Source organism: Podarcis raffonei, chromosome 2 (assembly GCF_027172205.1).
Source record: "Podarcis raffonei isolate rPodRaf1 chromosome 2, rPodRaf1.pri, whole genome shotgun sequence".
Taxonomy (NCBI): Eukaryota; Metazoa; Chordata; class Lepidosauria; order Squamata; family Lacertidae; genus Podarcis; species Podarcis raffonei.
The window spans coordinates 34,850,447-34,872,023 of NC_070603.1; the positions used below are offsets into that span (position 1 = coordinate 34,850,447).

General features: G+C 44.5%; 1 protein-coding gene across 3 annotated transcripts in view; it reads left to right on the forward strand.

The window, feature by feature from the left end:
• CDR2L (cerebellar degeneration related protein 2 like) overlaps positions 1-18,894 on the forward strand; it is a 32,313-nt gene extending 13,419 nt beyond the window's left edge. For all 3 annotated transcript variants that reach the window (XM_053375844.1, XM_053375842.1, XM_053375843.1), the window contains 4 exons: positions 9,333-9,445; positions 10,643-10,791; positions 12,478-12,642; positions 15,575-18,894. In XM_053375844.1, the coding sequence (XP_053231819.1) occupies positions 9,333-9,445; positions 10,643-10,791; positions 12,478-12,642; positions 15,575-16,460 (1,313 nt within the window). In that variant the 3' untranslated portion in view covers positions 16,461-18,894. The remainder of the gene's footprint in view (positions 1-9,332; positions 9,446-10,642; positions 10,792-12,477; positions 12,643-15,574) is intronic.
• Positions 18,895-21,577: the final 2,683 nt, after the last annotated feature.

Consider the following 21,577-nt stretch of genomic DNA (forward strand, 5'->3'; position numbering starts at 1 on the left):
TCACTTTGGAGGCTTCAAAAATGGAGCTGGAAATAATGATTTTCTTTCTTACCACCTGCATTAAAGAAGCTTTAGCAATGGAACACGCAACTGGGAGAAGAGCAGTCTCTACGGGCCTCTTTTGACATTGTTATGTTTCTGCATTTTCATGACAAAAAAACTATTAAGAAAGAGCAGCGACTGTTAAAGCATGAAGTTGAAAGCATGAAGGGTATTGTATTTCAGTGTTTCAAGGTCTCTCTGTGGAAATGATGCATAAGTCCAAAATTATGAACTCATCACAGTCCTAATAGTTGAAAGATTACAACAATGAGGGGGACTTGCTCTGTTGTGCTGAAGTGTGTCGTGCTCTGAAGTGTGTGGTGGCGGGGATTCAAACCGCTGACCTTCTGATCGGCAAGTCCTAGATTCTGTGGTTTAACCCACAGCGCCACCCACGTCCCAGATTGTATAATACAGGAATCCAAAGGAGCTTGCTTTCTGAAACAGACCCACAGCCCAAACTGAGTCATGATTTGCTGAGACCAAATTGAATCCGAGTTATGTGGATTCCTCCCTCATTCCTAAAGGCAACTGAGAACCTCTGAATATAACCAATTGTGTTTTGAACAAACCACAGTCATAGGTGGAAAAAAATGAGAATTTGAAACAGGTTACTTGAAAAAATGGTGAAATGGAACGACTTCTGAAAGATGGCATTAGAATCATTTGTAACATCTCAGTAAGATTCTAGTGCTAATAACATGATATGTTTGAAAAGCTGAATTCCTTCTGGAACAAGAGATATGAACAAGCTTACATCCTTGGTGTTAGTTCAAAAGAGAACTGTTTCAAAGTTGTGGCATTTTGGTACATTACCTGAGAGGCTTAAACACTTTATAAAGATGGAGATGCTTGGAATGTCCTGGTGTTCTTGGTTACTCACTTGAATTTCTGGTGGCCTTGGCTAGCAATTCAGTGAGCTTTTCCAGCTGGATGAAGAGATTTCTGCCTAAGGCGATCATTTTGAGTTGATTTTAAACCACTGTTTGGTTGGTTTTTGTACTGTTTTTAAAAACGATGTTTAGCTTGTCTTATGGTAAGCATGGAAATCGCCTGGTGACACATGTAAAGGTGATTCATAAATTAATAAATAATAATAATTCTGGGTATGTGTCCTTCACAGAAAGTACAGTGGATGGAATTACAGTCACTAGCTATACTGGTTGGGATATGTAAATCAAAAGATAACTACCTGGCTTTATAAAATAAGCTAGATGCTCACAGTTTAATGATGAAAATCATCTAAACCATTAAAAGAGACAGATTAGATTTATAAATTATAGGGAATATTCTAAAGATGGACAAACTAAATCTGGGGTCAAAATAGATTATTTTATAGCAAAGTTTTGGCCTATGATTGGAGAATGCTCGAGCCAATATTCATATATCTATATCTATATTTATATCTATATCTATCTATCTATCTATCTATCTATCTATCTATCTATCTATCTATTCCTGAGATTAGTCCTGAGAGATATAGAAGGATTTATTTGAATTAAACCTTAATTCAATATAGAGTTTGATTAATGGATGAATTAAACAAGGATCTAGTCAGCCCTTTCCTTGGTGGGATAAGGAACAGAAAGGACAACAATAGGATTTGTTAATTCTTTTCTTGTGTTGCACTTTTTGTGAAGGAACAATTAATATATATTTTTTAAGTTGCCCTAGAGCTGATCTGATTGTGACAAATGTGTTGGGTCACCCAGAGCAATCTCTGTCACCATGGCAACATGGTTCCTGAGCTGGTGTTATTTCATTCTACAGTGACTTTCTGGCTTGCTTCCAGCTTTGTGTTTTCTTAACTGCAAGGCTATCTGCCCTTCTTGTTGCTCTCGACATAATTTGTCTTAACTGCTCTGACAAAAGACAGCTGCCAGAACTCCTCTTTCAAGACATCTTGAATAATATTTAACATATTCATTCCAAATCTGTCTGTATGTTTGCATAGAAGTGCTAATACTTCTGATTTTACAGAAAAATTGCAGTGATTTTCCCAAGGTGACCCTGTAGTAAGGTGACCCTCTTTGTAAGTGGACTTAAGATTGCAGCCTCCTAAATCCCACTGGATTTAGTGGGACATACTTCTGGGTAAATATGAGTAGGATTGCACTATTAATTAAGCACCTTCCCTGCTTGGTAGCTGAATTAATGGTCCCCCATAACTTGCATGTGTGGTTCGGATCTACCACATGCATTCAGTATTATGAACCTGGCTGAGATCGGACAAATCACCCTCCTCCTTGTTGAACTTTTGGCTCCTAGTGAAGTTCTTTTGTTTCAGCAGGCCTTTTAAGTAACTTTTCCGATTTTGTAGTTAGTTGTTGTTGTTTAGTCGTTTAGTCGTGTCCGACTCTTCATGACCCCATGGACCAGAGCACGCCAGGCACTTGTCTTCCACTGCCTCCCGCAGTTTGGTCAAACTCATGCTGGTAGCTTCGAAAACACTATCCAACCATCTCGTCCTCTGTCGTCCCCTTCTCCTTGTGCCCTCCATCTTTCCCAGCATCAGGGTCTTTTCCAGGGAGTCTTCTCTTCTCATGAGGTGGCCAAAGTATTGGAGTCTCAGCTTCACGATCTGTCCTTCCAGTGAGCACTCAGGGCTGATTTCCTTAAGAATGGATAGGTTTGATCTTCTTGCAGTCCATGGGACTCTCAAGAGTCTCCTCCAGCACCATAATGTAGTTAGTTAGTTTAATCTTTATTGTAGCATTTTAACATTATGGTACACCAGTTAGAGATTAACGCGTTAAAGCTGTGTATAAATGCTTGAAGTAAAATAGCTGAAAATAAAATTCCCCCTTATCAGTTCTGATGGTGCTGTGTGACAGGCCCAGTTTGGACAATTGTATCTAGGCTTAAGCAGAAATAAGCATAAGCCTTGGGGCTGCAAGCTCTGTCCCCTTCTTTCCCTCTGTTTTTCTTGGTGTACAGTGAGTGATGAGCCAGGAAGTCTTTAGTTAACTATAATTTTCCATTTTATCTGAACCAGAAAACTGTTTACTATGTCATGACTTAAAGCTTTAGTTTGACGCTGGTTTAAGAATATGGCATTTCCCAAAGCTGGTAGTTTTCCCACTTGGATGAATAGTAAATTATGCTTAATTGAAGGCTCAGCACAGTGCACTGAGAAGGGATGGAACTGTATGCACATGCGTTTTGAAACACGAGAGGAAAACATTGAGAGGAAAAGGAAATATATGCTTTGCTGACTTACCTATGAAGCCTCGGCTCTTTTACTACCTTAAAAATAAGAAATGCATTACATTTAACTTAGGCAGCAGTTCACACATAAAACAGCACTATTTAGAGTACAGATGAATTAAAAATATATAAAATCTTTCCTTTTATTCACGATTACAAGTATACCTTGTGTTAAAAATGAAACGGTTAGCTAATTAAGTAACTGCTTTTTGAAAGTTGGCAAAAATGAAGCAAAAGTTTATCGTGGACATGCTCCAGACATGTGGTTTATATATTTATGTACAGTGGTACCTCGGGTTACATACGCTTCAGATTACAGACGCTTCAGGTTACGGACTCCGCTAACCCAGAAATAGTACCTTGGGTTAAGAACTTTGCTTCAGGATGAGAACAGAAATTGTGTGGCGGCAGCACGGCGGCAGCAGGAGGCCCCTTTAGCTAAAGTGGTGCTTCAGGTTAAGAACAGTTTCAGGTTAAGAATGGACCTCCGGAATGAATTAAATATATAACCAGAGGTACCACTGTACGTGTTTGCCTGGTACATTTATGAACATTTATTATATATATAAGACCTTAAAATTCTTATAACAAAAGGTACCCCTGACCGTTAAGTCCAGTCGTGGACGACTCTGGGGTTGCGCGCTCATCTCGCTTTACTGGCCGAGGGAGCCGGTGTACAGCTCATGTGGCCAGCATGACTGAGCTGCTTCTGGCGAACCAGAGCAGCGCACGGAAACGCCATTTACCTTTCTGCCGGAGCGGTACCTATTTATCTACTTGCACTTCACATGCTTTCAAACTGCTAGGTGGGCAGGAGCTGGGACCGAACAACGGGAGCTCACCCCGTCACGGGGATCCGAACTTCCGACCTTCCAATCGGCAAGCCCTAGGCTCTGGGGTTTAGACCACAGCGCCACCTGCATCTCCTGATGTTACTGGACTACAACTCCTATCAGCCCTGATCACTGGCCATGCTGGCTGGGTCTGATGGGAGTAAGAGGATTCATACCTTCAAGTAGGACTGCCTGGCACAATAGGGCAGTGGCGTGGAGCCACCCTCCTAACTACTGGCATTGCTGCTGAATGGAGCAGGGCAGCTGCTGCTGGTGTACCCACATTGCCATAACCTCACTATCCCTCGGTCTCTACCCTGTCCAGGACACAGCTCATACACTTTTAATTCCTCACATGCTACTGCTGGTGTCCGTGGGTGCAGAGTTCCTAGTTGTGTAGAAGCAAATGTGATTGTTGAAAGCAGCAGTTCTTTAAGATGTTACTTTAAAGTGAAAAACTTCATTGCCTCCCGATGAAGACGTCCTCCATCACAGAAAAGAATAATAATTTTCCTACGCTTTTTTCTCTTATACCTTTTACAGCTCCTGCAAAAGAATTATTAGTTTTTAAAACCATGATGCTGGATCCCGGGCTTTCCTAATCCACTTAACTCAACCCCAGCAAATTAAATTGGAAGCCATATGGTGGGACAAGGCTGACGTAATCCTTGGATACGCAGGGACAACTCTGCTCTTTGTTACCTGGAGTGAGGCAGCACAAATGTTTCTGGGTCTATCAACTTCCAAATAATAATAATTTTAAAAAGGTGACGTAGGAGAAGACGAGTACATCAGTCACAGCCCAAGGAGCTAATGAATATGACATTTCCCTTTTGACACAAGCTGGAACATATTATTTTCCTCTTCCAGTACTAACCCCTCTTTGTCACGCTTCCAATCTCTTGGGGGCATTTTGAAACCTGGAGGTGGCTCCTATAAAAATCTCTCTACCCGGAAATGCAATCCGCTCTTAATCAGACCCATTCAGGGAGTGCAGCTGCCAGACCAGGTCATTCCGCATCGTTATGATTATTAAAATTAAGAGCTTATCACTTCTCAGAGTTCACCCTGGGGTATAGTGTTCAGAGCTGGAAATCTGGTTCCCGAGGAATAATCAACATATATAACAAGGAGCTTAGGAATACATCTAAAGCCCTTGGCCAGCCTCTGGGTGTAATTTGGTGCTTCTCTCGTACTTCTTGTCAGGTTTTAAGCAGGGAAGGACAATTAGGAAAAGCCGAATCTGATTACTAATTAACAATTCTATATTTGCATACTGTTGCAAATGCAACACAGGTCATATGCACCCAGATTTAGTTATTTCCCTCCATTCTAGCATATTCAAATCCCACAATCAATAGGCTCAGTGGGCTTAATTATACAGATAGTATTTCCTTGTGTCCCTTTACAGAGGGTAGCCCTCCATTTGAAGGGCTGTCCAGTCTAAGATTGGTTGAAAGATCAAGGCTCCTGCTGTTCTTTCTTTTCACAGCAGACTGTGAAACCACATAGGTCAAACCTATTCCTACTATGATATGATAGTGCATCTTTCTTGTTTTTAAGTTGTATTTTAATCAACTGGTTTTTATTATTGGTTGTTAGCCGCCCTGAGCCCGGTCTTGGCTGGGGAGGGTGGGGTATAAATAAAATTTATTATTATTATTTCTAAATGTGCATCTCTGTGTCATCATCAGCATATGCAATATTTGAGCAAATCAGTGTCATCTTCCAACTTTTCCTTAGACTTATGCATTTCCTCTCCTTTTTTTTTTGCGGTATGTAACTGGCCCGCCCTCTGTACAACCTTTGCCCAAAGTGAGCTGAGGTGCAGGGTGCAATTCCAAAAAGTGCTAATTTACCAGAAAGGCCTTTGGATTCCAGACCTGTTAATTCCTATCTGAAGCCTGACATCTGCACGTGGGGGGAACAGGGAGGACAGCAGAGGAAGGTGTGTATTTGTGTGGGTGGGTGTCTGGCCTCCTGCTTCTGCTATAGCAACCAGTTCGGAACAATAGCTCCCCAGAAGCATTACTCATTAAAGTCCAGGGGAACCAGGAGGAAAGGCAGTGATTCAATTAGCACCTCTGTGGCAGCACTGCCCCCTTTGGCTTCCCAGCAGTGTGGGATAATTAGGACAATTTATCCTACAGCTGCGCTGCCCCAGAGAGACAGCCTCTCCTTAAACGGGCAGGTGCAGCTGACTTCCTGACACACGAAGGAGTCTATGGCAGCTTGTCCCCCAGGCGGCAGCCACCAACACTCCCAAGTCTTCTCACACGTTCACCGACAAATAGAGGATCCGATCAGACAGACAGTGGCAGAGGCAGCTGTGAAGAGTCTGGTGGGAAGAGATGGCTTTGTGCCTCCAGGCTGAGCGGGACTCTTGTCAGGAGCTGGAGATGGATGAAATGCAGAGGGTTACTCAGTCCTTGAAAAGGACTATAAACCCATTCTCCGCTGGTAGTGCATTGTAAGCGACAAGGCTGACCCTACAAGGCACTGGACACTGTGGACTAGACCTGAATGAACTTATTCAACATTGGCTTGGAAAAGCTGAGAGAGAGTAGAATCTTATCAGTCTGCGGAAACATAAGAAAGAGTCCTCCCGGATGAGACCAAAGGCAATTGCTTTAGTTGCTAGTGTGTTTCAAGGCTGAATCAAAGGTGCCTAGGGCACCTAAGGAGAGCCAGTGTGGTGTAGTGGTTAAGAGCGGTAGACTCGTAATCTGGTGAACCGGGTTTGCGTCTCCGCTCCTCCACATGCAGCTGCTGGGTGACCTTGGGCCAGTCACACTTCTCTGAAGTCTCTCAGCCCCACTCACCTCACAGAGTGTTTGTTGTGGGGGGAGGAAGGGAAAGGAGAATGTTAGCCGCTTTGAGACTCCTGAAGGGGAGTGATAAAGTGGAATATCAAATCCAAACTCTTCTTCTTCTTCTTCTTCTTCTTCTTCTTCTTCTTCTTCTTCTTCTTCTTCTTCTTCTTCTTCTTTGGCAGCCATGCCTTCAAAGGCCACCTCTTCATATGCAGCAGTGTCACTCTGTGCATCAGGCCCTTCTCCAAAGTGCCTTAATTTTAGAGGGGGAATGGCATCCGCTGCAAGAAGCAAGGCTATATTTCACTTGCCCAAAGGCACTGGAACGCCCTCGTTGATCAGCCTCATAGCCTTCTGTGGAGTCTTTGCAACCAGACTAACTTTGGCAAGCATATGTCTGCTGCTTCTGCTGCCGTTGACATTGATGATGGTGGTAATGATAACAATGATAAATATAGCCATTATTATAGGGTTTTATATGCTGCTCTTCAAGCAGAGGCTCTTGGAGAAACCAACAAATCATAAAATAAAACACTAAAAAGATAATTAGCACCTCAGCAGCAGCAAGGCCCCCCTCCTGTGCCACACTAGGGTGAGATAATCAGGACAATTTGCCCGACAGCTGAGCTGCTGAAAACGATAATTAAGAATCATAAATAAATAAATGCAGCAGTGCAATAAAGTATCTCCTCCTTAGGAGGGGGGTGGGGGAGTCCACATAGGAGGGGGACGGTATCCAGTTCTGCAGTGATGCTCAAAAACGTTAGAGTCCCCCATATGTCTAATCTGGGTCAGTGAAAAGTGGACGCCACTCCGCTTCTTGGAAGAGAGAGATTCCAGCTTGACTTTTGCATGAAAAATAGCAGTATCTGCACTACCTTCATGGAACTTAAGAGCAGCCCTGCTGGATCAGATTGAAAGCCCATCTAGATTAGCGTCGTCTTCTCATTTCAGCCCACCAGATGCCTGTGGAAAGCCCAAAATCACAACCTGAGCACCACAATCCTTCCCCTCCTAGTGATCCCCAGCAGTTGATATTCAGAAGCATACTGTCTCAGACAGTTGAGGTAGAACGTAGCAAGGGTCCACTGGGTGGCCATCACTGTCCCTTGGGGGAGCAGATTCTATGGTTGTAACAATGCAATGTATGAAGAAGTGCTTGCTTTTGTCTGTACTGAATCTCCCAGAGATCAGCTTCATTAGATCGCCCTGGCTTCTAGTACAGTGGCACCTCGGGTTAAGAACTTAATTTATTCTGGAGGTCTGTTCTTAACCTGAAACTGTTCTTAATCTGAGGTACCACTTTAGCTAATGGGGCCTCCCGCCACCGCCGTGCCACCACTGCATGATTTCTGTTCTCATCCTGAAGCAAAGTTCTTAACCCGAGGTACAATTTCTGGGTTAGTGGAATCTGTAACCTGAAGCATCTGTAACCCGAGGTACCACTGTATATTGAGAGGGGGAGAAAACGTTTTTCTAACCATTTACTTCACACCACACATAGTTTTGTACGCTGCCCTGCTTGGACCAGGTTAGATAATGATCTGTGAGTTAGACAGGGCAGGTTTCTCAACAACATCTGCTGCAGGCTTAGGGCCATACACAGTAACAAGGTTGGACCCAAGTCAAAAAATAAACCAGGGTGGTGTCCAAAAACAGGAATCAGCAACTGAGGAAATCTTGTACATAGCAGGGCAAAGACATCAGGCTCAGACAGAGGCAGTTGAATGACATATATCATTCAAGCAACAGATTCCAACGAAGGTTGATACAACCCAGACCATACCCAGCCTAAGATGCAGTTGTTTGCACTAAGAGCCCACTCACTTGAGAAGGACCATTACTCTCAGGGAGCTCTTCGGTTATGCAGGAAATTTGGGTTCTCAGGCATTCACTCCACTGTTGACCAGCTACCTCGGATTGGGCCTTCTGATACCAGCACAGTTGAGTGCTGGGGGTTATGTGACCTCCCCCTCTGACTTGGCTGGGGGCTCTTCTTCCAGAGGAGGGCCGGAAACTCATCTTGGGGGTCTTTAAGTTAGCCAGACTATAACCTCCTGGACACTGACACTCCGACTCCGTGTTATCTCCTTTGTCTCCAAACCATAAGGAATTAGCAAAACATGGCTTTTATGATCCAAAACTACAGAAGGAATCTGTGCAGTTAAAATGCATTATTCATGGCACCTGAACTGCTGTACTTGCTTCTGTTGTTTTATTAATACATTAATTTGAGGTGTTTGAAAGCTCCTTTTTTGTAGATTTATGTGTAGTTGTTGATGTTTTTTTCCCGTTAGCTGCCTTGAGATTTGGGAAGATGGGTTAAAAATATTTTTAAGAGATTGAATCACCCCTATCACTTGCTCACACATGCCTTGTTCCAAATAGCTTGGTGGAGAGACCCTCACAGCGCATTCTGTTTCGTTTTACTTTTCAGACTTGCACTTAGCAGCCGAACTGGGGAAAACACTGCTGGAGCGCAACAAAGAACTGGAGGATTCTCTGCAACAGATGTACACAACCAATGAGGAGCAAGTGCAAGAGATAGAGGTACCGGTGAAGCACAGGCACACACATAAGCCAAATAACCCGTTTTCCTGCTTCAGGCGGAGCATGGCTGTGAAAAAGTAGACAGCTGCTTGTTTGGTATTTTCACTGCCACAGTGCAAGCCAGGATGAGCTGCAGCCTCAGAGATGTGCTATTAGGGGGAGGGATGAAAAACACATATGGAAGAGGGTAGAACAGAGGTGGATTAAGGCCTACAGCTCAAAAAGACATTGCTGTACATTCCTGGGAAGCCCTCCCACCCCTAACCCATATGTTTACATTCTGGGCAGCAGCTTTAGTCAGGGTCACTTTGAGCTTTGTTGAGTCCCTGGATTAGTTTCCAACAAAGTCCCTGAAATGGGGTTAACGGTGGAGACCTAACCCTGCCTGCTCAGAAGTAAGTCCTATTGAACTGAATTTAGTGTGGCTTACTCCCAGGTAAGGGGGGTTAGGATTGCAGCCTAAATGGCTTTGTCCCCTTTAGACAAAATGCATCTGTTTTCCATTGACTTTTTCTGTTTTCATTTTTCAAAGTATTAAGATATGCTTAGCAGTAGCTTACCTTGTTGGTTTTTTTAATAGTAAATTCGGGCCCACCCATGTTGCCCAATTAGGGGCAGCCTTTTAGTCAATCAAAAGACATTTTAAGTGATTCATCCAGTCTTTTGACTAAATGCTTTTGTCAGGGAACTGCCATCGGAGCTAGAGGCGGAGGGAAGGCTCCAGAGGGATGCCGGAGAGGGTCCCAGTAGGGAGAGAGGCAGCCCATCTGCTGGGGAAGGAAATCAGCGTAACACCAGTGGAGAAGGGGGGCAGATGGGGGAATCGGAGAGGAGGCTCCAAGACTCCTCGCCGGAGACCAGCGGAGAGAGTACGGGTACTCCGCTGCCCACACCCTCCCTGCGCAGAAGACTTCCGCGCAGGGAGAGTAGGAGGAGACTTGGCGTCAAAGAACTTCTTTGCTGGAAGAAGTTCAAGAAACGCCCACTGATGGATTCTGCCAGCGACTGAGACAGCCACGAAGCTAGAGGCTGTCCAGACAGAAAGGGTTCAACCAGGTAACCTAGTCAGGAGTGGTGGCAACTTACGCACGAGCAACCCCTAGAACCATTACAGCTTTAGACCTACTGAATTGTTTCTTCATGGTATGATGTTCCTAATGTTTTTTTTATGGGCTTTTAAACCGTTTTTCTTTCCAGTATTTGACCAAACAGCTGGAAATGTTACGGCATATGAATGAACAGCATGCCAAGGTTTACGAGCAGCTGGATGTGACAGCGCGTGACTTGGAACTGGCCAATCAGAAGCTTGTGCTGGAGAGTAAGACATCCCAGCAGAAGATACAATGGTAATGCTTCATCTGGTGGGTCCTTTCATGTCTAAAGGTAGAGGTTGCCTGGCAATTGTGGGGGGAAACATTCACAACTGAGGTGGCATTGTTAATTCAAAAGTGAGGATTATAAGAACACAGCCCTTGTGACATTTTGCAGTTTCATGGCCCTGTTCATGCCAGGGAACAACTGAGATGGTGAATCTGTTTCCATAATGTCCTCTGGGACATGAATGGAATGCAAGATCTTCTTCCTCTTCATTGGGAGAAGAGTTTTTAATAAGAATTGGGTTTGTCAGCTACCCAGTGATGGCCAGTGGACAGGTAAGTTGATTGATCCTACATGTAAGCAAGTATGAGAATTTGCCCTTTGCACTGGGCTCCTCTAAGTTCTCCATATCTTAGAATACGGTGGTTTTTCTGTCTGTTTAATGCTTCCAAGTGGAGGTAGAGAACCCTTTTTCAGCCCGAGGACCACATGCCAGTGGTGGGTGGGGTTATAAAGGTAAATGGAGCAGCAGATGCAAATTTTACCTTTGCACAGTAGCCTAGTACAATATTGACACACCCCTTTATCCTCTATTCAGAAAAGCGAGAGGCATTAGAGTTTGAGATACAGCCCAGCCAGGCAAAACCATTTGTAGAGGAAAGAGGTGTGGCTTGGTGACGGTGCTGAAGGCCGCTACTTTGAATAATGCAGAATAGCTTAGCTCAGAAAACATGGTGGCTATAGTCTCACTATAACAGACTTCCAGGGAAGGATTTGCAGGACAGAGAGATCTAGCTTTCGAATGTGTCTCCATGATCTTTCATTGCAGATGTGTGGCTCTGCCAATCATCGGCCAGAGGTGATGGGGCAGGTAAGCACGTAGCTTGGCTAGTTTCCTGCTTACCTACCATTATAGTTAGGATGCCATCCAACTAACCAGTTATGCTTGTGCAATGGCTTTTAGTTGTGCGTTTAACTTTCCTGCCCTCTCCTCTCCCTTTAGGAGACATGTTGGGAGTGCTGAGGGCACAGAAGTTAACATTGCACAGCTAAAAGTCATTGCACTAGTATAACTCTGTAATTGGATACAGTGGTGCCTCGCAAGACGAAATTAATTCGTTCCGCAAGTTTTTTCTTCTTGCGAGTTTTTCATCTTGTGAAGCACGGTTTCCCATAGGAATGCATTGAAAATCAATCAATGCGTTCCTATGGAGACCGTCCGGGGACAGAGGGGAAGCGCCGCGCGCCTTCCCCTCTGTCCCCGGACCTGTTTAAAGCAAGGGGCGGCGGGGAGAAGATTGCTTCTCCCCGTTGCCTGCCCCGCAATCTCCGGGGACAGAGGGGAAGGCACGCGCGCGCCTTCCCCTCTGTCCCCTCTTTTGAAGCAAGGGGCGGAGGGGAGAAGATTGCTTCTCCCCGTTGCCGCCCCTTGGTTCAAAAGGGGTCCGGGGACAGAGGGGAAGGCGCGCTACGCTTCCCCGCTATCCCCGGAGCTTGCGGGGCAAGCTTCGTTTTGCGAAGCAAGCCCATAGGGAAATGCGTCTTGCGAAGCGGCTAAGAAAACGAAAAACTCCTTCGTCTAGCGAGTTTTCCGTCTTCCGAGGCGTTCGTCTTGTGGGTACCACTGTACTGCCCTGTGTCTGTATCTCAGTCTAAAAACAAGCTAGTGTTCTCTTCTCTTTTTCTTTCCCATCAACTCTGGCTTCATGTAACAGCCTAACAGAAACCATTGAGGGGCTACAGAACCAAGTCGATGACCTACAAAAGCAGGTGGAAGAGCTGCAGAGTCTAGATCAGCTGCGCATCCGCCGGGAGAAGAGAGAGAGGCGCCGAACCATCCATACATTCCCTTGCCTCAAGGAGCTATGCTCTAGTCCCAGGTAATCTGCAGCTGGAGGGGCGGTGCTTTGCGGGTAGACAAGGGAGAACAGAGTTAGGACAGCCATTCCTTTGCAGGGGAAAGCTGTCTCGGGCAGTATGGAACATTCCAAGGCTGCAGCAACATTTTTCATTCAGGGACCCATGGGCATTGCTAATGGCAGAAAACAGATGGAGGAAAGTTTAATTTTATAGAATAGACTGCGCTGGTGGGTGGCGGGAGAACAAACATTTACAAAGTGTGTTAAAATAATAATAATAATAAAATTTGCTTTTTTTGCCAGTTAAGCAGTTTCAGATCCTCTAAAAAAAATCCTAAAACCAAAGGGGGGGAGGTGAAATGCAGATAACAGTTTTTGGCACGCATACCAGTCTCATTTCCATCTCCCTCTATTGCTGTCTGGGACACAGTTTGAGCAAATTCATATGTAGAATAGCATTGTGAATTCCAGAGTGGAGAGAGAACAGGTTTTAGAAAAAGAGGGGAATATTCAGTAATGTCAGAATCCCCATTCTTGGAGAAGGAAGGAAGGAAGAAAAAGAAGCAGCGTATTATCAGAACATCTTCTGTGATTATTTTTGTTCTCAGAATGATAACTTTAATAGTGTTATCACAATAGGACAGTTCTTTCTCACCCCTTTTTTGAAGCGAAGGACTGTGTGCCCTTGCTATGCGTATCTAGTATATAGGTAATTTAATTGTATACCAATAGTACCTCACTGTGTAGAACCAGTGAGCTTGCCAGAGACAGAAGTCGTTCTAGGTACGCATGTCACTTAAAAAACAGTGTGCAAGAGACTGTGCACTTGTATCCCCCCTAAATGGCACACCTGTCAATGAAGATTCATAAATATTTGCCTGAAAACAAGGGGCTCTGCACTTTAGAAGCAGACTGACCTCATTTTCAGATGTTCCTTGCCAGCGCTAAGCTCAGAGAAAACCAGTTCTGCAGTCTACTCATCCCCTTGGCCTGCCAGCAATTTCACTGGCATAGTCTCCATGTGGGTTGCAGGGGCACCGTCTCAGCTTCTCCCATACCTGGCAGCTCTTCCACCTGCAATTCCACCCCTGTACTAGAATAACAACAGTTCCCAGTGTAGGCTCCTCCCCAAGAGGAGCCTGATAGTCAGAGAGCTCATTTATCACCCACTCCAACTGCAATTCTTCCCTCACCTTCTGAAGACGTTCCTTTGGTGCAGGGATCGGCAACCTAAGGCCCATGGGCTACAAGCAGCCCACGGGGGTCGTTTAACCGGCCCATGAGCCGCCCCCAAACTGAGCTACCTGCTCAGCGAGTCCCCGTGTGCTGCGCTAAACCGGCACGGTGCGGGGACTCGCTTTCATGGCACCAGAAATTGTGGGTGGGCCTGATCCAGCCCATAGAGGGATCTCCGCTGGAGTGAACCGGCCCAGGCAAGGTAAACCTTGCCGACCCCTGCTTTGGTGTGTTTGCTTGTTCCAGCGGGAGCCGTCTAAACCAGCAGCATGCTGCATTGCAAACACAATCTGCTGAAAACCAGCAAGCTGAATTTCTGCTGCTGCAATGAAAGGAATATGCTATTAGGCCATAAGCTAACCCTAGGCAAAATCTGTTCAGTGCCTATATGGATGCTTCTTCCACAATACCCCTGTGGTACTTTACCCAGAGTGCTGTAGGACTGTGTGTGTTGCCTTAATAAAACCTGCATTTGGGTTTATGTAGGTCACATTCCCTCTGGGCCACTAAGAAGAATTTTCAGTACCTCTCCCAGCCACTGGTTCCAACCTAGAATGGAATGGGTCATGGGGTGGGGGGAGGAGATGGTATGGCTCCTCCCACCCCACCCCACTTCCATCTGTTTCAGCTAATGAATCTGCTTCAGGCATCTTAATGGGGGGAGAGAATTATATATGCTGACAGAGATAAGCCAGTGTTTTCCATATTATAAAATGACTCAGGGAGATGTTATCCCGCTGGGATCATATTTATAACCATCCTCCCTCTCACTCTGGACAGCTAGCTTCAGAACTAGCTAGCTCTTTAGAGACTTGGAGGCAAACTTTCAGAGGTGAGCTGCCTTAACCCATGGTAATCCATGAATTTTTATTTCTTTCTTTCTACAGTCTCTGGTCAAATAAGTTTGTTTAGTGCTTTGGGCAGTAACCTGGAAAATCAAAACAGGATCCCAAAACTGTGTCTGGCATAGAATAGAACCATAAGACGGCAGACACCGCATCCAAGCCCCTTCAGTGCAAGAATTAGCTAACCCTTTCCTGTAAACGTTGCAGTGCTTATAATAAGCAACATAGAGCACAACACGTTTGTTTTTTTTTTTATTCATCATCAAAATTCGCCTTAAAATCCATTATTCCCTTGAAGCCTATAGATTGTCTGTCTTCTTCCTTAGGAAACTAATCTTAAGTACATGTAGCTTTCATTTGCTCACACTCATCCCTTCTTCCCTTTTCCTCCCTCCCTTCATTGTCTTGCCTGCAGTTCTACAGCTGGGGCCCTTTTTTTTTTGCTGATATTACTCTTAAGAACACCATTCATAGAGGTGTCACTATAAGAACAATCATGAGTGTATAGTATGCTTATGAAGTCCTTTGAAAAGAACAGTGCAAAGGTTTTCTTTAGGTCAGTTAAGCAGAACCGTACTTGGTTGGTGACTAGGGTTCAGTATGAAACTCAGGAAAGACAAGCAGAGTCCAGACAGCAAGTAGGGGAAGCATATGTTTGTCCGTTCCCCCGTGGAAGAATTACTCCTGGCACATATTAAAATAGCACATCTCAATAAGGGTTCACATATATGTTGCCATTTGGGGTGTGAGACATAGGATCCTGTTGTTGCACTGAGGTAACTTCTCTGTTAACCTTTGCTAGACTTATGGTACCCACCCTAGGAATCTATGATGATTAGTTTGCTAATGGTTGTTGTTTTTTTGAATATCAGATACGAAGATGCATTTCAGATTCATAGCTCTTCAATGGAGTTCAGTCAGATGCCCTTGGAACGAGAGAATGAGCGACTGCAAGCAATGGTGAATTCCCTCAGGTCCCAAGTCAACCAGGAGAAACAGCGGAAGGAGAGGGTGGAGAGAGAGTACACATCCGTCATCCAGGAGTACTCAGATCTTGAGCAGAGGGTGTGTGAGATGGAGAACTGCAAGCTGCGCATTAAAGAGCTGGAAGGAGAGTTACTGGAACTCCAGCAGATGAAGCAAGTCAAGAAATATCTCCTCAGTAGAGAGGACAACCTGTCAGAAGCACTTCTGGAGCCACTGAACAATGCCCCAGAAGCTGACTACATTGACCTAACTGAGGAAGATGGAGGTAGAAACCATGAATCGTCCATGACAGCCTCCCCAAACCACCCTGTACGGAAAAGCTGTAGCGACACAGCCCTGAATGCCATTGTGACCAAGGATGCTGTGAGCCGCCATGAAGGCAACTACACGCTGCATGCCAATAATGTACGCAAGAGGGGGATGTCAATCCTGAGGGAGGTGGATGAGCAGTACCATGCCCTGCTGGAAAAGTATGAGGAGCTCCTCAGCAAGTGCCGACAGCACAAAGACAGCGTGCGCCATACCGGTGTCCAAACCTCCCGCCCTATCTCTCGCGACAGCTCCTTTAGAGACTTCCGGGGAGAGGGTTATGAGCTGGACGAGCTCAAGACAATGGAGAAGAGCCTTAGCAAACACGTGGAGGCTGTAGACAAGCGGCTAGAGCAGAGCCAGCCAGAGTACAAAGCCCTGTTCAAAGAGATCTTCTCCCGAATCCAGAAGACAAAAGCAGACATCAATGCCACCAAGGTGAAAAAGAAGACCACAAAGTGAATCCCGCTGCTTTGGCGTCACTGCGTTTGCCACAAGCAAATTCAGCATCGAGCTCTTCACTTCGGCACCAGGGAGCATTGTACGGCCTCCTGCCTCCCAAGTCCTAGGAGCTTCTCACGTTGATGTCTTCTTGCACAAAAGGGAACCTCTTGGAGTGTTTCAGGAGTGGGAAGAGCCCACCTCACATTCTTCGAAGTCAGTGCTCCAAGCTGCCTGGGTCCCTGGATGTGCTGCAAAAAGCTCTATGTCATAGTTGTAGTTGGTACCCAAGATTTTCCAAGGAAACCCTTTGCATCACTGCAGCAGCCAGAAACCACAAACAGGAAATTAAACGAACTAGCCACAGTCTCACCTTCTCCCGCGACCAGTTGGATTTGCTTTCCTTCAAGCAACACAGCAACAAGCTTGGATTTCTTACAATGCCCTGGAATACCCAGAACGTAATAATTTAAAACATCAGTTTCCAGAGGCAGCTTCCATACACGCACTCTTTTTCTTCAGTTTCCTTTCCCCCTTCTTCCCATGAAGAACCCACAGATGCATCGGCAAGACTTTTTACTGGACTTCTCTCTTTCCGGAAGGGGAGCATATTCTTCCTGTTTAAGCCATCCTCTTATTGGTCAGGTTTTTCAATTTTTACAATGCAAGCTCATTGCAACTGGAAAAACTTGAAAAAAGATTGGTGTTATGTCTTCATCAAGCATACCTAATTGTTCCACTCATATAAGATAGGACAGAGTGAGCTTAGGTTTACACCTCCTCCAGTATTTTTATTTTAGGAAGTTAGTTGTCATCACTTCGCTCATTTAACCTGGGCTTTCCAAGAAGCCAAACAAGAAGTGCTATTACTGGCTTGGAGAGACACCCTCGTCTTCATTTGGGTGTTGCGTTTCCCATGCCTTGCCGTTCAAGTGGTTTTTTCCTAATTGTCTTTTGTGGCTGGCTCCTAAGACATGATTTGCATGGGCTTGCAAAAACTGAATAGTGATGACTCATGTTAAGTAGGAGTAAATTCAGCAAAACACCCAAGTTCAGTTGTCATCACTAATAATGTTGTTTATCACACTATTCCACACAGTCACTTGTTAGTTAACGCTTCCGTTGCCAAGCTGCCTTTTCCAAAGGCTCTCTCTACTCCATTTATACATTCAGCCTCGCCTACATATACCACACATTTACACACAAAAGGCCTCTTCAGTCTCAGGAATAGTCAGTATCCATTTCACAGAAATACAGAATTGGGATTCTTTAGTCACATGCTAATAAGTGATGGTTAGGGTCACATGCATATATGAAAATAAGCAGTATTATATTTCACTAAGTTTAGGGTACACATGCCAGAGTTCTCACTTGTGAGGGGACAATAGTAGCAATGATTATTAACTTACCAAGCAGTATTATACTTGAAGAAATTTTGGACCAGTTTCTTGTTTAGTTGTACCTGAATAAGACCCAAAGTCTGTGATGTTTCTTTGAAATCATGCTAGTGTTAAATGAGTCTGCCTTTTCATTATTTCCAGCTTATTCCTTCATGTCCTCTCACTTTTCAGTGCTGTTTCTTCTTTGACTGCGATTCTCAAATCGCATGCTTTGCAGTGGTCAGTATTAACAGGCCCGAGCCAAGTGACTTGAGGACCATGGCTCCTTACAGTTGGCTGCCAACATTTCTGCTTCTTGCCATGCTTTTACATTTCATGTTGGTAGACCTGGTTTTGACCTGAAGCCGATTTTGTGAACTAAGTAAATACAGGGTAAGAAGGCAGATGTGTGGAAAGTCAATGGTTAAGTCAAACAGAGTGAGATTTCTACTCCTCTGCCATCAGATTGTCATCTCGTTATGTGTTTGCTAGATTCTTGCCATGGGGGTCCTTGTGTTCAGCCAATTGAAGTCACTTTTGTAATGTGTGAAAGTATTTTTGAGCAAGCCTGCCCAGGGGCTCTTCTTTCTGGAAAGATTCTTCCTCTACTACTTAATGCCAAAACTTCTTTTGTACCCTTGATGTGGCCCAGTTTTTGAAGTATTAGGAGCCATAGACATGATTGTGGCTGCCACTCTGGTAACCATAATGACAAACCTTCATGCCTTACAGTTGAAAAATCAAGTTGTCTGGGGGGTAAAATAACAAAGGAAGTTGGTTTTCTCAAGAGCATTTACCTTGCTCTGTGTGGCTGCCATCATGGCTGCTGATGTTTTGATTTACTTTCCTTTACTATCTTTCTACTAAGGGACTTTTGAACGGATGTTTGTTCTCAAGTCATCTGTTTGTTGCATCAGTATTTGGGGTGGGAGGGGGCCATTGCAATCATTCTTGGTTTTGAACACCATTAATGTGCAAACCAGCATCCCAGTTTAAGTGTAGTATACTTAAAATTAATATATTTAAAAATGCTTTATTCTCTTCTTAAATAAAAAAAGAAACACCAGTATTCTGAACACGGAAATTTCTTGTGTTTATTTCTTTGCATTCCAGAAATAGGCTTGCTGCTTTGAATTCTCAGCATCATTTAGGTCAAGAAAATGCTTTAGGCATGATAAAAAGTGGAGGGTAACCACCAGAATGGATGTGCTGCTTCTCTTTATTTATTACATAACAGATAGTTCCTGTTTTTGTGGGACGAGGATTCACTCTGTTATTAAAAAGCACCCCTTTACACACGTCAACATTCTGAACGCTCCAGTAGCTTGAAACATTTTCTTCCATGCTTGCAAATGTCAGCTTTGATTTCTTGAACACACTTCAGAGTAATTACTCATGCAAGCAATGAGATATTAACACTTGCCTCAACAAAGGGACAGCTGCATCACATTGTCAGTCAGTTCAGCAAAATGCTGAGAGCATAATTTCTTTGACCAAAAATAATACTGGCTGTATTGTGTACAAAAAAAATCTAGTGAACTTGTCTTTCCACTAAAAAACAGAATCTGCTTCCTACTTCTATAGCGTATATCCATCTTAAAGCTCCCTGTCATGTTGTTCATCAGCTGGATCCTCGTTGTTGTGGAAACCTTTTATACAGCCTGGGGTGTAAATAGCAGATGCGACCAGAGGCACAATGGATGGGACTCTTAACTTTGTACAATAAACTGCATTCCAGACACACAAATCGGAGGATTCTACACACACCCACACACCACTTAGGCAGCTGAGGTGTTATCACAGGACAGTTTCCAGCCAGCCAGAAGCACTTGCATGGAGCAAGCAGGTTTGGGAGAGAGGATGTGGATTCAGGAGAGTCTGAGAGCTGGATAGCTGCATTTTGTCCCCCAGGCCTGAGGTTCCTTACAGCTGCTCAACATGAGATGAAAACTTGACACTGGTTGAACTAAAGTGATGGGCAATCCTGCTCTAGGTTAGATTTAATTTGGACTCGCTGAGTTAATAAACTGCTTGTTTGTTTCATATTTAGCTTGTTATTAAAGAGCTTGGTTTCTTCCAGATGGCCTCTGCTATGTGTCATCAGTTATATAACCTGCAAGCTCTGGAGACCCCCTTGCCAGGCACCACAGATGTGGCTCTTGCACAAGCCGAAGAGATGGCTACCAAACTGGGGAAGCAACACCAACAGGAAAAGAGAGGCACTCTGGGTACATGGGGAAAGGTTTATTTCTGGCCAAATGCACTTCAGAGCTTGTTTATGCACTTGCTGTGAACAGCTCTATTCAAAGCTTGCCCTCGGAAAGATTATTCCAAAACATATATTGCCTCAAATAAATCACCAGGAGTTCCTTTCTGTCTTTTTTCCTCCTCCAAGTGGTATGGATTCCCAAATCTATGCCAAACAGGCTACAAGAAGGCTAGAAGCCTTTTTTTGGCCCTGGTGCATGCTGACCATATCTAGGGTCTACAGCAGTTCAGGGGGCCTAGCCCCCAGTTCAGGGGCCTGCTGTGTCCCCCAAAGACTTAACTAATTTTGAGAGCAGTTGTGGAAAAATAAAATACACAGCGCTCTGGTGGCCAGAGTGAATGCAGTCCTCCTCAGGCCCAAAATATTAGCCAATTTAGAGATTTTGAAATTTCAGTTTCATAATCTGGCAATGCCATACTGCCACCAAATTCCAGGTTGTTCCGGGGGAAATTGTCAGGAACGCTAAGTGAGATTAAACCAGCACCATCATACATTAGTATGAATGCAAATGGTTCTGCCTTCAGCCGATAATCAAGAGCCATGATCACAGTTTTTCAGCCTAAAGGCCTTCAGATTGGGGAAAAGAGCAAGTAATAGGGCATGGTTAGCTTCTAAAAAACACAAGGAAACCTCAATGGGCCACATTTTTGCATCTTTGCTGCCAAGCTCCTTCCACCCCAATTACCATGCTCTCTGTGTTGTGTCCCTAAGCAACTCGCCACTATCCTCTGTCTCATTTGCTAGATCAACATTTCAAAGCCACGAGGGAATTTTGAAAAACTTGAGGTCTTTTCTCCAAACTGCAACAGAGATTAAATACTGTCAAATACAAGATACTTCACTATGTCTGTTGGTTCTGGCAAATACTGTGAATAAAAGCAGGGGTTTGGACTAGACGACCCTTGTGGTCCTTTCCAACTCTACAATTCTATGAAGAGAACTAATGAATTTACATCTAGTAACTTGGCTCCATTATATGAGATCCTGTCCACTGACCTCCTGGAGCCTAACCATTTACCACAAGGCAAAATCACCAAATTTCAAAAAATCAAATTTGATTATTTTGTCCCCCTCCAAATTTTCCTTTGATAAAGCATTTCCTCTGACCTATATCTGAACATGAACATTTGCTCTGTTTATGAACCAGCAGCTTTACTTCCGGTGTATAATGAGACTTGTTCCTTGGGTTATCCAAGACTGAAAACTTAACCCCTCAGGCAACTGAAACCATGCATGTGGTTTCCATCCATAGCTGTCAAGCGTCCCTTATTTGGCGGGACAGTCCCTTATCCCTGCGCCATGCCCCGCTCCTGTCCCTTATTGATGAGGCTTCATTTGGCTGCTGGCTGGGCTTTCTGCCTTTGGCTCGGAGGGGCTCAGAAGCTGAACATACCTGTGTCCATAAAATCCCTTATTTTGGCTGCTGATCCCTTATTTTCGAGGCTGCTGGTCCCTTATTTTCAAATCTGTAAGTTGACAGCTATGTTTCC